Raw genomic sequence first — 14,250 nt, forward strand, 5'->3', positions numbered from 1 at the left:
AAACAAGGAGGTTTTTTTCTGCTAAGCTGAGCTCTTCTGTGGGTACCTCAGTCCAGGTTTGGGGTGTGATGATTTCAGCCTCGAGGTAATTTGAAAGAAGTTGGGGAGGCAAAATGCAGTTGAGCTATTTTGGCATGCTGAGGCAAAAAGAAGAGACAGAAAAGCAGAATAGAAACCCAAGACCTCTGAAAATCCCAGTCTTTTGAAAGTAAAGTGTAATTAAGGACATAAGGATGATTTTAATTTAATTTCACACTAGGAAACACACTCTGTAGCTTTTGTATTTTGGGGAATTACACATAAAATTATTAAGAAAATAAGACAGTGTAAATACCAAAGAATTGTGTCTTAAACTCCATGAAATTATAAATCTGAGAGAGGCCCTGTGGCTGGTAATGCCACATGTCACATGCACCCTGTGAAGGTTTAGAGTCACTCTCACACTGAGCGATTCCATTTTATTCCGTTTTTATTTTAAAAGTGCTCCTTTTTTCCTAGTCCCAGCTCCTCCCATCCCCATGTACGGATTAAGGACAGTATCATGGAAAGGAGGAGTTTGAATTCCAGGGTTTTTTCCTCCCAAAGTGTGCACAGATGCACTGAACCCCTCGGAGCAGCTCTGGCTGGATAAGACCACTCTGATCTGCTGCAAAAATTCTGTGACTCAGAGTAACATCTGGGATGAGTCCTCCCTGCCAAATACTCCAGAGAGAGCTTCAAAAATAAATGGGACAATTATTAAACAACTTTACAGATCAGGTGGGCTTTACTTTACTAATAGTTAATGCCTCCTATAAACAAAAAAAAAATAATGGGAGGAGGAAACTCTCCTTGAAAAATGCCATTTGTGCTAGAAGTGTGAACCCCTCAGAGGTTACCCAGGGACAAATTTGCCAAATGGGAAGTGAGGAGGGTGTTGGGAGGGGAAGGGACATTGAGGATGAAGTAAAATCATTTGTGGAAAAAACAGGGGAGAAAATACCCAAGCTTCCTTTTAGGGCCAGTTTGCAGGTTTATTAGAAAATTAATAAACTAAAAGTGAATTTGTGAGAAATAGACTGCCAGGTTTGGGGACACGGGAACAGGAGAAAAGGTCCAGATGGTGACAAATCTAAATGCTGCAAGAACCCTGCAGTAAATGAGGACCCAGAGCCAGGTGTGTGCCTGCATTAGAATCCTGCTCCTGAACACACAGATCAGGCTCATTTCATCATTTCCTGGCATTTCCCCTCTTTACACCTCTGCCTTGTTCCTGGGAAAGTCAGAGAGCTGCACACAACAAAAGCTGATACTTGTTGGGATTTTTAGCAAATGAAGCCAAGCAGGGATCTGATTTCTGCTCATTTAAACTTTTGCCTGTGGCACAGCTAGAGGCTGTTTCTGTAGAATATAATCCTAGCATGTACCTCAGTATATACTCACTAACAGTATATTATGCTCTGGTATTTTGTTAGTAATATATTTAGCATTAGAAGACAGTTTTATTTCTTAGAGCATGAATATTTCCCTATGTATATATGTCCTGTCTAATGTATCTTTAAGAAAAATGTACATTAACAATATATATCTATTCTTACGTTTTTCCTCTGCTAAACCACAAAAAACCCCCAAAATACAAAAAACAACGAGGTAAAACACCATTGAACAGAGTTTGTTTCCTTGTTTGCATAACGCCTTTTGTTCTCTCCTTTAAAATGAAATTAAAATAATACAAATTTTTGTTCCCAGTGTGGCTCAAAGGTGCCACAGTTTTCAAGGGAGGTGTGTGTGAGCCACACAGTGTGGAAAGGAATGGAAAGGAATGGAAATTTTATTCCCCAGCTTGCATTGTGGACCTTATTCCTGTATGAAAACCTTTTTCCTGGGAAAAATTCACGCATGTACAGTTGAATGATCTTATTTCATCACTGGCATCATTATCTCAGGCAAATCACATTCTTCAAAGATCCACAGTGCATCTTTTCAGTAACATCAATGCAGCTGGCTCTTTTAGGAACTCTGCCCCTGTTTGGCAGGTGAATGACACAGCAAAAGCACCTTGGAAGAAACCTATTTTTTTTTTTTACTTTTGCCCCAGGAGTTACTTTATTGCTGATTAAAACATTCCATGGCACCACAATTAGGCCCAGCTCTTTATATTAATTGGCCTCCAGGTGGGGCCTAATTTTGTGTCTCTGCAGCTGCACTGATGGAAATTAAAATTTAGAACTCACTTGTGCACTGCACGAGTTGTTTGCTAACACAGAATGACAGCAAAGTGAATTTTTCAGCCCTTCCTTTCCCTGAGAGCCTGGGAACAAGATTGCTTTGGACCTCCTTCAAGCACTTAACTTATGTAAAATCTGACTGTTGTCAGGAAAGGCTGCTGCATATTCCTAAGGCATCTCTATAATTGCAAATATAAAATTCAGCAGAGCAGTAAAAAAGTCTAGCTTCAGAGTTAAATAAAGTGAATAATTGAGTGAGAAACACAGAGCCCTTAAAACTTGCACTGCTGGCACACACTCCTGGGTATGTTTATCATTCAGTTTGTCACCTGTAGGGTAAGGGATAACAAATCCAGGGATAACACAGGCTGCCTTGGCTTTGGAGTGGGGCTTCCACAAAGGCTGCAAACTGTGCCCAGCCCCTGCATAGCCAGGACTGTAAATCAGTCTGGGTCAGGTGAGGGTGGTGGGCACAGTCTGGTTTGGTGCCAGCCCAGTCCCAGTTTTGCAGGGCTGTAAATCCCTGTGGGTCAGGTGAGGGTGATGGGCACAGTCTGGTGCCAGTCCAGTTCCAGTTTTGCAGAGCTGTAAATCCCTGTGGGTCAGGTGAGGGTGATGGGCACAGTTTGGTTTGGTGCCAGTCCAGTCCCAGTTTTGCAGGGCTGTAAATCCTTGTGGGTCAGGTGAGGGTGGTGGGCACAGTCTGGTGCCAGCCCAGTCCCAGTTTTGCAGGGCTGTAAATCCTTGTGGGTCAGGTGAGGGTGATGGGCACAGTTTGGTTTGGTGCCAGTCCAGTCCCAGTTTTGCAGGGCTGTAAATCCTTGTGGGTCAGGTGAGGGTGGTGGGCACAGTTTGGTGCCAGCCCAGTCCCTGCAGAGCCAGGGCTGTAAATCCCTGTGGGTCAGGTGAGGGTGATGGGCACAGTTTGGTTTGGTGCCAGCCCAGTTCCAGTTTTGCAGAGCTGTAAATCCCTGTGGGTCAGGTGAGGGTGGTGGGCACAGTTTGGTGCCAGCCCAGTCCCAGGGGCACCCCAGGGCTGGGCTCTGCAGTCCAGGTAAGGCAGGGCTGTGCCCAGCCAGGGCTGCTGCTCCTCCCTTGGGTCACTGCTCGCTCCTGGCCAGTCCAGGTGTGGCTGAGCTGGACAAATGTCCCTCATTCCTCCTTCCAGCTGGACAAATGTCCCTCATTCCTCCTTCCAGCTGTGCTGGGGCTGCCTGGGCTCAGCAGGAGATCACCAGGGGGTTGGACAGGGACTGTGGGCTCTGTGCCTGCTCCATGGGCTGCTTGTGCAAGAGTTCACAGGCTGCCAGCTCCTGCTGAAGGGTGTCCAGCACTTCCAACAGCTGGGCTTTGCCTTGGGAAAGCAAATTGCAAACATGAGCATTTGAACAAAGTCAGGAAGTTGCAGTTTCACAATCATAACAGGCTCTTTTCTTCATAGGTGCCCTTTCAAGTGCTTATCATTAAATGTCTAAATTTTGTGACCAAATAATGAATTCCTGTCCAAAAAAACCATGAGCAAATCTGGGTTCAACTGTCTTCTCTGGTCTCCTCTTGCTTCATTCCCTGCTCACTGAGGTCTCACATACTTGTGTGCACAAAGACAATTTCATATCACCATTGCCAACCCAACCCACTTTGGCTTGTCAGAGAAAAATGTTTGATTACAAAGACTTGGGACAGAAAAATGTTTGATTACAAAGACTGGGAAAGCTGCTGAAGCCTCCCCAGGTGCACAGGCAGACAGTGGGAAGCAGAGAAGGTGAGCTGTGTATGGCAATGGTGATGCAGAATGCACAGAGAGCAGCACTTGGGAGTTCTGGGGAGCTGAGCTCTGCTGCTGTTACACAGGGAGGAGTTTGAGCAGCATCCCTTGGTATTATTGTCACTGCTAGTAATGAAGGGATGGGGCTTCTTTCAGGCTAAAAATGATTTATTACTCAGGTAAACATCAGTCCAGGGGCTGTGAGATTTTAGAGGAGCAAGCATTCAGCCACAGCTCAAGAGCAGTCACAAGTTCTTTGTTACAAGGCAATCCAGAACTTTCTAACCCAATGGACAGCTGCCACAGGGTTTATTTTGCTTTTCTAACCCATCACCTTCACTCACTTCTGCTGCACTGTGGATACTTCTATCCAATGACTTCTGTCTCACATGCACACAAATGCTTCTGTTCTAATTCTGAGCTCTCAGCTCACTCCACACAACCCCAGCCCTACACTACAAACCCTTCACCATCTCAGCAGTGCAGCTTCTCACTTAAGGCATAATCTTACAACTATAGAACCATAAGTTTATGATTTTTCTGCTTAATATCTGTATAATGTATTTTTACATCAATCCAAGCTTCTCCCCAGGCTGCAGCTCAAACCCTTCAGCATCTGTGGAAGTTTCCATTTTTCCAATTCCCACACCTTGGAGTGCCTGTTCCTGTACAGGATAATTGGCAGCACCTTCTGGACACTGTGCTGTGGATCCAAACAGGCTCCTCTTCGGTTCTCCCAGGAGAACATCAGAGCCATGGCTCAGCTCTGGTTTCTCTCTGTATTGGTGTCCTGGAGCCTACAAAACTCTGTCTTTGCCCTCTTTTCTCTGCTTCCTCTGCAGCTGAAGAGCACAGCTTGGCTCAGGGCTGCCTGTGCCCTGGATTGCTGGGCACAAGGAAAAACAGCCTTTGAAACTGCAAACCCCAAAGGGTTCCCATGCTGTTCTCCCTAAATCCCTGTAAATAATATTCTCCAAAACCCAGCCCCCAGGCCACATCTGGTCTTTTCTAATCTAGTCTTTGCTGCCTGCCTATTAAAGCCCCTCCAAGCCGTGTTCCTGGGACAGGATGTTCATTCATTGGAGGGAAGTACAAATGCTCTGCTAATAGGAACAAAGTAATCAAAGCAAAGCCCTGGGGCTGTGATCCCTGCACGGCTCCTGCAAAGGCAGCTCCAGACCACTGGCAAGGGACAGGAGCTTGCAGGTTTAGTTTTCACACCAGGATCATGAAGTGCTGTTATTAGAGGAGTGCAGGTTTGAGCTGGTTTCTGCACAGAACAGTTCTGATGGGTAAATCTTGTGTTGCAGAGAAGAACCCAACACACTGGGGTAGCAAACCTGAAAACAGCTGCATTATATACTTGGTCATTTCTCCACTTTATCCACTCGTATCAATGAAACCCTAAAAACATTTGTAGGATACTGAATTATCACTCAAAGGCCAAATTTTAATTAAAATTTGACTAAAAAAGTACCTTGGGTGTGGTTTTGATGCATCACAGACTAGAAAGCATCACTTTCTATTGGTATTCTTCTTGCAAGCTACCTCCCTCTCCCCAGCCTGTACCCCAGGATTTGAAATATCCTTTTCCTACCCAGTGTTTGTCCCCAAAGGACACTTTTCATGCTTCTTGGACTTTAGATGTGATTTCTTTTCTTACCAGGCTGGGGGTCACGGCAGGATTCCAAAGTGCTCAGCAGGATTTTCCCCAGGGCTCGCTTTGATATGTTCTGTAAAAAACAAACCAAAACAATGGCACCAATGTGTCCTTCACCAGCTTACAGACTTGCAGCAGAACCTGTGTGCAGGCCATTTGCATTTGGAAACTAAACCAAAATGACACTGAATCCTGATTAACACAAGATTTGATGTTTGCTTTATTTTTAAGCATTTGATCTTAAACCCTGCTCAGACAGTTTGTAGGGGGTTGTAATTCCTTACTATGGCTGTGGATAGAGAAATAACAATTATTCAGCAGGAAATACAGAATTTTCTAGAGCTTGTGCCTAAACAGCTGTAGGTGGCAAGGAGGGTAAGGAGAGCAAAAGCTCTTTGAGTCCTCTGCCAGGTCTGTGGAAAGGTGAACTGGACCTGGTGGTGTTATTTTAGGAAAGGTCTTCTCAGACCCAGCTGAAGAACAGAGCAAATGTCCTGTGGCAGGGCTGGATCTGAGTTGTAATAAACATCAGCCAAAGTGAGAGCACTGTAAAAACTACTCAGGATTTGGATGGTCTCTCTCAGTGGTGGTTTTACATATGAAATCTGGTGGGACATTACATAATGTGCCTGGGAAAGCAAACTGTCCTCATTTGCTGTCAAGACACTGGTGTGCTTTCTGGGAGATGGTCTGGCAAAATCAGTTTAATTAGCACTTAGAGAGCCCTGAGTATCTGCAGGGCCAGGTTGTTCTTGCTAAAACTTCAAGAAGTGGAAGTGGAAGGGAGCAATTCTAGGAGGAAGATGCTGTTACCTCCAGGCAGAGCTGGCCCTGCTCCCTGCCTGGAGCCCCCAGAGGGGACTGGGGCAGAGTGGGAAGCAGTGTGAGGATTTCACATGGCTTCAGCAGCACTGTGTGAGGTTTTATTAGTCCTCTCAGGATGGGTGTGTGCCTTTGGGCAGTCACTGTCTGGTGGCAGGTCCTGTTGGGAATGAGATATTTCAGACATGAAGGTGAACGTGCTGGGGAAGTGACACCAAAACCCACAGGTTCTGATGGGTCTCTTTTGTCTTGGGTACATCCCATCAGGGATTATGGGGATTCTTGCTAAACTCCCCTGGCAGTTTTCTCTCTTTAATGCTGACTCAGAGTTACATTAGCATGCAATTAAACAAAGGTCCTGTTGTAGAAGGAACAATACATATTCTGGAATCTTCCTGATTGCTCACTCCTCTGTTTTCCTTGTTTGCCCTCAATTTTGGTTTAGAGGGTAATGAGCTTGGAGATTCAGCTCCAAGGAGACCTCTAGGCTTTCAGAAAGCCAGACAAAGGGGCCAAAAGCTTTCTGCAACCACCAGGCAGCTCCCAGGGCACACACCTGCAAAATCCTGTCCTGCTGTAAAGGATTTTGTACTTCCTAGAAGGGATGAACATATTCTCAGTTTGGAAGGGACTCCACAGCCCAGTTTTCAGTCCCAGGACTGCTTTCTCAGCATACCAGATCTCGGAGCTGTTGGAGAAGCTGCAGCACATCCAGGAGCTTCTCCTCCACCAGGGACAGCCGAACCCTCTCTGTCTCCAGCATCTGCAGCTCCATCTTCAGCACTTCTGTCTCCTCCACCTTCTGCTGCAGCTCCCCAAGCCAGGGGCCCTTCATCTGCACAAAACACAGCAAACTGAAGGCACTGGAGCTTCTCCTTTCTTGCCCAAGGATTGCAAAGCTGAGTTTTCCCCCTTTTGTGGTAAATGGGGCTAATTCCAGAAGATTCCCTTGAAGGGAAGTCCATTTCTTTAATGTGCTACATGAAGTGAGGTATCAGGGGCTGTTAGGAAATCAGAGCTTTGCTCTTGTGCACAATGGGAATTCATTCATCACTGGGTGCAAGCAGCTCATTCAGGAATTTTAAATATTACATTTGTTATATATTTTATACTTAAATACTAACATTGCTATGTCAGCCTTCTCCCCTTTTGCATTCCTGTTGTCCTCTATAGAGCAAAACTAATTTGTGTGCCCTCAGCACAATCATTCTTTGTCTTGCAGCTCCTTCCTAGCAATCACCTGTACACTCAGTGAGACAGGAAGATGTCTCTGTCCCTGGTGCAGTGGGGACCAGGTGAGGAACACCAAGAGCAACAACCTCTCCACTGTTTCTCCTTGCTTTTCTCCAGATGTTGGGATGAACTTCTCCTTTGACCCTGCATGGCAGTTCATAAACTAGCTGCCTTTTTAATTAAGCTGGCAGCTTGCATGTGAGCTCATATAGAAAATAATTGGCATTTCTTTGTAACACTACACTTGGGAGCATAACACTTTATTTTTAGACTTTAGAACTCGTGTTCTCCCCATCTATCACCCCCCAGGTCACCACCCTGTCTTCAGGAGGAGCTATTTATAAGCGTTTACCTGATGGAAAGCAGAACTTTCTAGACATGACAAATCTCAGAACTCTCTCAAGCTCTGGTTTTACAAGCCTCAGGTGGAGCAATTATTAATCAGTATTTGAGAGTGCTGCCCTTCACTTGCCTGCTGAGGCTCTTGCTTGTTAGCCTTGTTGTTTTTTGTATGATTTTCCACACTGAGCAGGTACAAACAGAAGCAAATACAGCCATGTGTAAGGCACTTTTGTCAGCCTCAGAGAAGGTGTTGGTGGTTTATTTATTTGCAAGGTGCTTGAGAGAGAGCATTTCTCAGTCTTCCTATTTTGCTTTCTGTTGATTACAAGGAGAGTCACCTTTTTGACAGGAATTTTTTATTACTTGTCTGTTTTGTAGCAGCAAATTCCTCCCCTATAACTGCTGGCTAATATAAAAGGGCTTAAGAATAAATTTCCTAACAGGCTCAACATGATTCATCCTACTGCTATTTAATTCATGTCACAGTGAGTTGGCACTGTCTCTTCTTCACCTCCCTGCTTGCCTCTAAATCAAGAGCAACAGATTCCATTTTTCTTCTGGAATTTTGTTTTAATCTGTTGATAATGGTGCTTTTCCAGACAAGCTGCACAGAACCAATATCCATCAACAGAGATGAAAAAGAGGACAGTATGATGCTGCAGAAGAAGATGAGCATCTCAGAATGGGGAAAAAGGAGAAGAAAACTGGCACTACCTGCAAGTATTTTTTTTTCCTGTGGATTAATGCTAAGCAGTAGAGAAGGAACTTTTGTGTTTCTCTAAAGAATATTGCAAGGATAAATTGCCATTGAATAGTGCAAATTGTGTAAGGCAGAAACAGGATTTTATTCTGGTTTTATTTTTTTTCCCTAACAAGTAAACTCTTTCATTTAATTTAGTCAAGAAGAAAATTATATGAAACACTGTTAAAACACAAAGGATGGCAACATGTGAAGAAGCTGAATACCTTACCCTCACTTTAAATATTTCACTGATTCACATAATCCTTCCAAAACTACTGGAAACTTTCTGCTTTGTTTAAAGATGGGGTATAAAATACTGAACAAGCACAGGAGAAAGCAGATCAGGGCAATGCACTACTTTTGTTTCACAGAAAGATTGCTGGCACTTCTGTGCCCATCAGCGGCTGAAGTCTGCAGAATTTAAATAGTGAGCACACACAGGACTGCTGGGACACAGCACTGGGGCTTAAAATAATGTGGTTATAACCTCTGCTCAAGGGGAGCTGGACATGCTGCAGAACTAATTTTATTCATATTTTATTATATTAGATTTATATATTATATTTATGACATAAATATGTCAGTCTAAACCCAAGAAAAAGACAGAGTAAATGGGATAATTTTCTCCAAAACAGGGAGTCTCAGCCAGCCTGAGGGATTTATTGAAAAGCTATCCTGCTCCCAGAGGTGTTGGATGCCTTAGGATATGGGAGTGCTTCATGCACAGCTGGAGAACCCCAGTAAATCAAGGACAGCATTTGAAGGGCCTGGCGTAACTCTCATCCTCCAAAGGCAGTTTTGGGTAGGAACCAGAGTAGAAATGCAGGTGTTGGAGGAAAGCAGGAGATGTCTGAGCTGACAAACTACAGCACAACGAGAGACATCAACAACAGAGAGCAGAATGGCCAGAATAAAATACAAACACACACAGATGCAGGTCCCCAAAGATGCATAAACAGCTCTCACACTCTGCTTGGCACCTGTTACCTCTTCCATGCTTGTTTCCAGTTTTTTCTCTTGGTGGCCCTTGAGTTCTGGCTGCTCTGTGAGAGGGGAGATTGTCCCCAAGAGCTCCACAGGGTCCTTCCCCTCAGTGCTGCTGGTCTCCAGGTAGGACAGCAGCTTTCTCCACGTCTTTTCATCACATCTACACACATCATTAAGAGAAAAGAGTTAGTGAGACCTCACAACAGAGGGCTGTGTTTGTTAAAACCAGTTTTCCTGTGGAATTCTTGGCAGCACGGGTCACAAATGAGTGTCTGACACTGGCTGAATACCATCGGTTTAGGAGATAATGTTTGGGTTTTTGATGGAGAGGCATAGCGTACGACGTGGACTATCCTATATTTCATGGCCTGTCTGATGGGGCAGAGAGTGTGATGCATAGTTATACACACCCTGAAAGCATGAAGAAAACATGCTGGGGGGAAAGGGGGGGGAAGGGTAGAGTTAGGTGTTCCTGTAGTTAAATTTTGTAACAATGGTTTTTCAGGCCATAGATCTCGGAGAGAGGCCGAGTAGGAATTTATGATAGAATTTGTTTTATTTTTAGGGTTGTGCTTTGTTTTAGGGGGTTGGCAGTTGCATCTAAGCCCTCCCCTTATTATGGGGTGCTGGGGCTGGTTGGCTGGTAAGCTTGGGGGTTTCCTTTGTGTCTTTGGTGCTTGTTATGGTTTATTTAGGGGGGGCATGTTGGTAGTGTTTGTTTATTCAGTGTTGCTGGTGGCGGATCATTACCCAGAAGCCTGGGCCAGTTGGGTTGTTGTTGGTTATGGCCTTGGGATGGGGTTGGTTGTGGGGTTGTGGGGCTGTGTTGGGGTTGAGGGGCTGTGTTGGGGTTACTAGCGGACACGGGGACGGTGAATAGTGGGGGTCTGTTGTCGGTCCAATCAAATTTTAGTGGGGTGGCTATGCCTCATTCAGAGGGGGTGGGATTGCTTTTGATTGGAGGGTGGGGATTGTTGTTGGCGTTGTTTGTGGTGTTGGAGCTTGTGCGGGGGTTGTCTCGGGGGGCGATTCGGGCTGTTTAGTGGAAGGGTCAAGAAGTAGTTTAGTTAAAAATGCCAGCTTTGGGAATTGGAGATGAGGGTTTGAATCCTTTCTTCCTGAGATAGGGTGGTGGGGTAACTCTAAGAAGGGGTTTAGTCTTCAATCTTTGGCTTACAAAACCAATATTTTTATAAACAATTAGAGTTCATTAGAGTTTGAGTAGTTTATTTTCTAGGGCGGCTGCAAGGGGGAATAAAACCAGGATGATTGTGAAGTAAGTGAATGAGGCTAGTTGGCCAATGATGATGAATGGGTGTTCTACTGGTTGGCTGCCTACTCAGGTTAGAATGAGGACATTGGTGACTAGGGTTCAGAACGGGATTTGTGATAGAGGGTGGAAGGTTATCGATGGCAGTTTTGATGTGTGTAGTAATGGAGTGAGGAATAGGAGAGGATCAAGGTGGCTAGGGCTAGCACGCCTCCTAGTTTGTTTGGGATGGATCGGAGAATGGTGTAGGAGAATAGGAAGTATCATTTGGGTTTGATGTAGGGAGGGGTGACTAGTGGGTTAGCTGGTGTAAAGTTTTCTGGGTCTCCTAGGAGGTTAGGGGACAATAGGGCCAGGGAGACGAGTAGGGAAAGTATTAGTGCAAGTCCTAGAATGTCTTTGATAGTGTAGCATGGGTGGAAGGGGATTTTGTTGCAGCCTGAGGGGATGCTTAGTGGGTTGTTTGATCCTGTTTCGTGGAGGAAGGGGGCTAATTAGGGCTCAGGGGCAATCTCCAGCCAGCTGCTCCCCATGTGCCACACAGGATGGGCACAAGGCTCCTAACTGCAGCCAAAGGTTGTGAAATGATCTTTGCAAAGGGCTCAAATGGCATTAATTAACAAATTAAACTTACCCACTGCCACAGCAAGGGAACTTGGCCAGGATCCTCCTCACGTGGCCCAGCTGGGGAGCGCGGTGCCCTGGCCACTGCTCCTCCTCCTCCTCGTCCGAGGCAGCCTGGCCCTCCACAGAGCGGCAGAGCTGCTCCTCTGCTGGGAGACAGGCAGCCCTCAGCAGCACCCCAACAACCCAGCTGTTGCACTGGGATGCCATGGTTTACCTCAGATACCCCACGTTTCTCTCTGCAGATTTCCCCAGGAGTGCCAATCACCTCTCCCTTCCCCACCCTGACCCCTGCTGAGTGCTGTCTGTCAGTCCTGGCATTCCAGAAAGGCTTCAAGTGATTGGCAAAGCTCAAAAGATGCCTTTCAGCCCTGGGGGACATTGGGCCATCCAGGTGTCATTTGTCCCCTGACACTCCCCCCCCTTACCTGGTTGGTGGGATCCCTACCCCTTCCCTCCCCCTCTCCCTGGGGATCAAAGGAACAGCAACCACTCTTCTCATTGGTTACAGCTGTGGCCTGTAAAAGTCAGGCCTGTTCCCAATCTTTGATAACTGGCCCAGCTGCAACTCCTTAGGGGTAAGATTACTTTCTACATTATCTTTATTTTCACAGTTGGAGGAGTTCTGTTGGAGCAGTTGCTGCATTCAGAGGCCCATGTGCCAGGAATAAAGCTCTGGATCGAAACCCTCCAGCAGAACCCGACTCCTTTTCCTTCCCCTTGCCTTGAAGCCTCTCTGCCAGAGCTAAACCTGAGCTCCTGCAAGCCTGGACTTGTCCCAAGCACCAGCTGCAGCATCCAGCCAGCCAAAGGTGTCTCTGAGGTGAAGCCACCACACACCCAGCTTAGCCAAAGGTGTCTGTGAGGTGAAACCACCACAGCTGCCACCTCTGGTCAAGCAGCAAGGGCTGGAGGAGCCCAGGCACAACCCATCTGGCAATATTGGTAAATAATTCCATTACCCAGCTACACCCCCAGCCTGAGCCAGAACAAAGTGTGAGCATGAAACCCTGGGCAGGTCCCCAGCAGCCCTGGGACGGGGCTGAGGCGGTGTACAGTGTACTGGCTCTGCATGGGAGGCGTTTACAGAAGTGACACAAAAACACTACAGGCAGATGCAGCCAAGATCCTTATTTTTAACTTGGAGCTGTTTATCTCAACTCTCTTCTTTCCTTAAGGTAAGGTAAGGATAAGTGTGAAGGATCAGTTGTTGTGTGGGACAATTACTGTTCAAGGACACAGTTTTTTTACTTGTTCATCTCTCTGGGTTAGTTTTTCTGCCTAACTAATCCTATTTTGCTTGATGGAGCATTTCCCCCTATTTTAGAATCTATGACCCTATGGTTTATTAGTATGAAAATATTTTGCTAAAAAGCTGCTTGTTCTTGAAATACAGGTAGTGTAATTTTATGTGGAAACTCTGAGCTGGCAAAGTGTGTGATTTGATAAAAACATTTGTAAAAGCAGGTTTGGTTTCTAAGTCTAGCCAGGTGAAGAACATGCTACAATATTAATTGTATTTACTTGTCACTATTTTTAACATTTCCAAGCAGCTGCTTGCCAGCTCCACTCAACATACACCTAAAATCCAAGTTTTTGTCACAACAAATGGCTCTCCAGCCTGCAGTAAAGGTGCCTTGTAACTCAGAATTATTGTCAGATAAGTGCTTTTGTGGTCTTTGAACTGGATGTGCCCAAAAATATAAATCACTGCAGGGAAGCCAAAGCATGCAGTGTTATGGCAGCTGTTGGGGCTACATGTGCTAAACAGTTTGGGCTTGTCCAGAGTCACAGGAGCAGCCAGGATATTTCCAAGGAACGTGGCTCTACAGAATATTAACTGGAAATTGTTTCCTTGGAAATTATTTTCACTGAGGTTCTGCATTTTTATTTACAAAGAAATGAAATCTTTATACTTTTGAAGCCAGGAAAAAAAGTTTTGGTGGGATGACTCATATGGAAAAAATCAGTTTTAAATCATAGCTCTAAGTGATAAGTTCAGTCTTTCATTAAACACAGAATTATGTGGGGAGTGAGGAGTGGAAATCTGGGCTATGAGGTTTTGCATAGGTCTGGGATTTCACGACTCTCTAGGTAGGACTGCTTTGTGGTGTGGTGCTTTGACCTCTTTGGTGGTTTTGCTGCTGCTGGCACCAGAGGTGAGAGAGGCCAGGCAGTGTTTGGGGCTGGCTTTGGGCTGGGGTCGGTACCATGGTCAGCGGTGCCCGGTGGTGCCACGGACGCTCTGCGGGTGCCCCCGGGCACGGCTGCTCCCTCCTGCTCCTGCTGCTCCTCCTGATGTTGCTGCTGCTGCTGCTGCTTGGAGCTGCTCTGCTGGGCCAGCTGGCATCGCTGCAGTTCCGACCTGCAGAAGAGGCCAGAGGGTTGTAGCTGAGACAGAGACAAAACAAAGCAACACCCTCAATTTCCAGAAGGCTTCAAACCCTGTTTTTATTCTAGCATGCATGCTTGTTCTATGTTCTTACAAAGCTCCTAAGTTTACACTTTACTCACTGGTCACGAGAGACAAGCAAAGTGCTTCTTGGAATAGGCAGTTGCAGGTTTCTCTTATTTATCCTGCTTTCTTTCATGGTTTCT

At 45.8% G+C, this 14,250-nt stretch overlaps 1 protein-coding gene across 2 annotated transcripts in view; it reads right to left on the reverse strand.

Annotated features, from left to right (window-relative positions):
* Positions 1-228: 228 nt before the first annotated feature.
* EFCC1 (EF-hand and coiled-coil domain containing 1) overlaps positions 229-14,250 on the reverse strand; it is a 40,770-nt gene continuing 26,748 nt past the window's right edge. The window contains exons 3-8 of one of the 2 annotated variants that reach the window (XM_066558385.1): positions 13,863-14,017; positions 11,663-11,798; positions 9,759-9,918; positions 7,131-7,289; positions 5,636-5,705; positions 229-3,561 (exon numbers count right to left, since the gene is read on the reverse strand). In XM_066558385.1, coding sequence (XP_066414482.1) covers positions 3,428-3,561; positions 5,636-5,705; positions 7,131-7,289; positions 9,759-9,918; positions 11,663-11,798; positions 13,863-14,017 — 814 coding nt within the window. In that variant the 3' untranslated portion in view covers positions 229-3,427. Of the gene's footprint in view, positions 3,562-5,635; positions 5,706-7,130; positions 7,290-9,758; positions 9,919-11,662; positions 11,802-13,862; positions 14,018-14,250 lie in introns of both variants that reach the window. The other variant, XM_066558384.1, reaches the window with a different exon arrangement.

The sequence above is a fragment of the Molothrus aeneus genome, chromosome 12 (genome assembly GCF_037042795.1).
Source record: "Molothrus aeneus isolate 106 chromosome 12, BPBGC_Maene_1.0, whole genome shotgun sequence".
In the NCBI taxonomy this organism is placed as follows: domain Eukaryota; kingdom Metazoa; phylum Chordata; class Aves; order Passeriformes; family Icteridae; genus Molothrus; species Molothrus aeneus.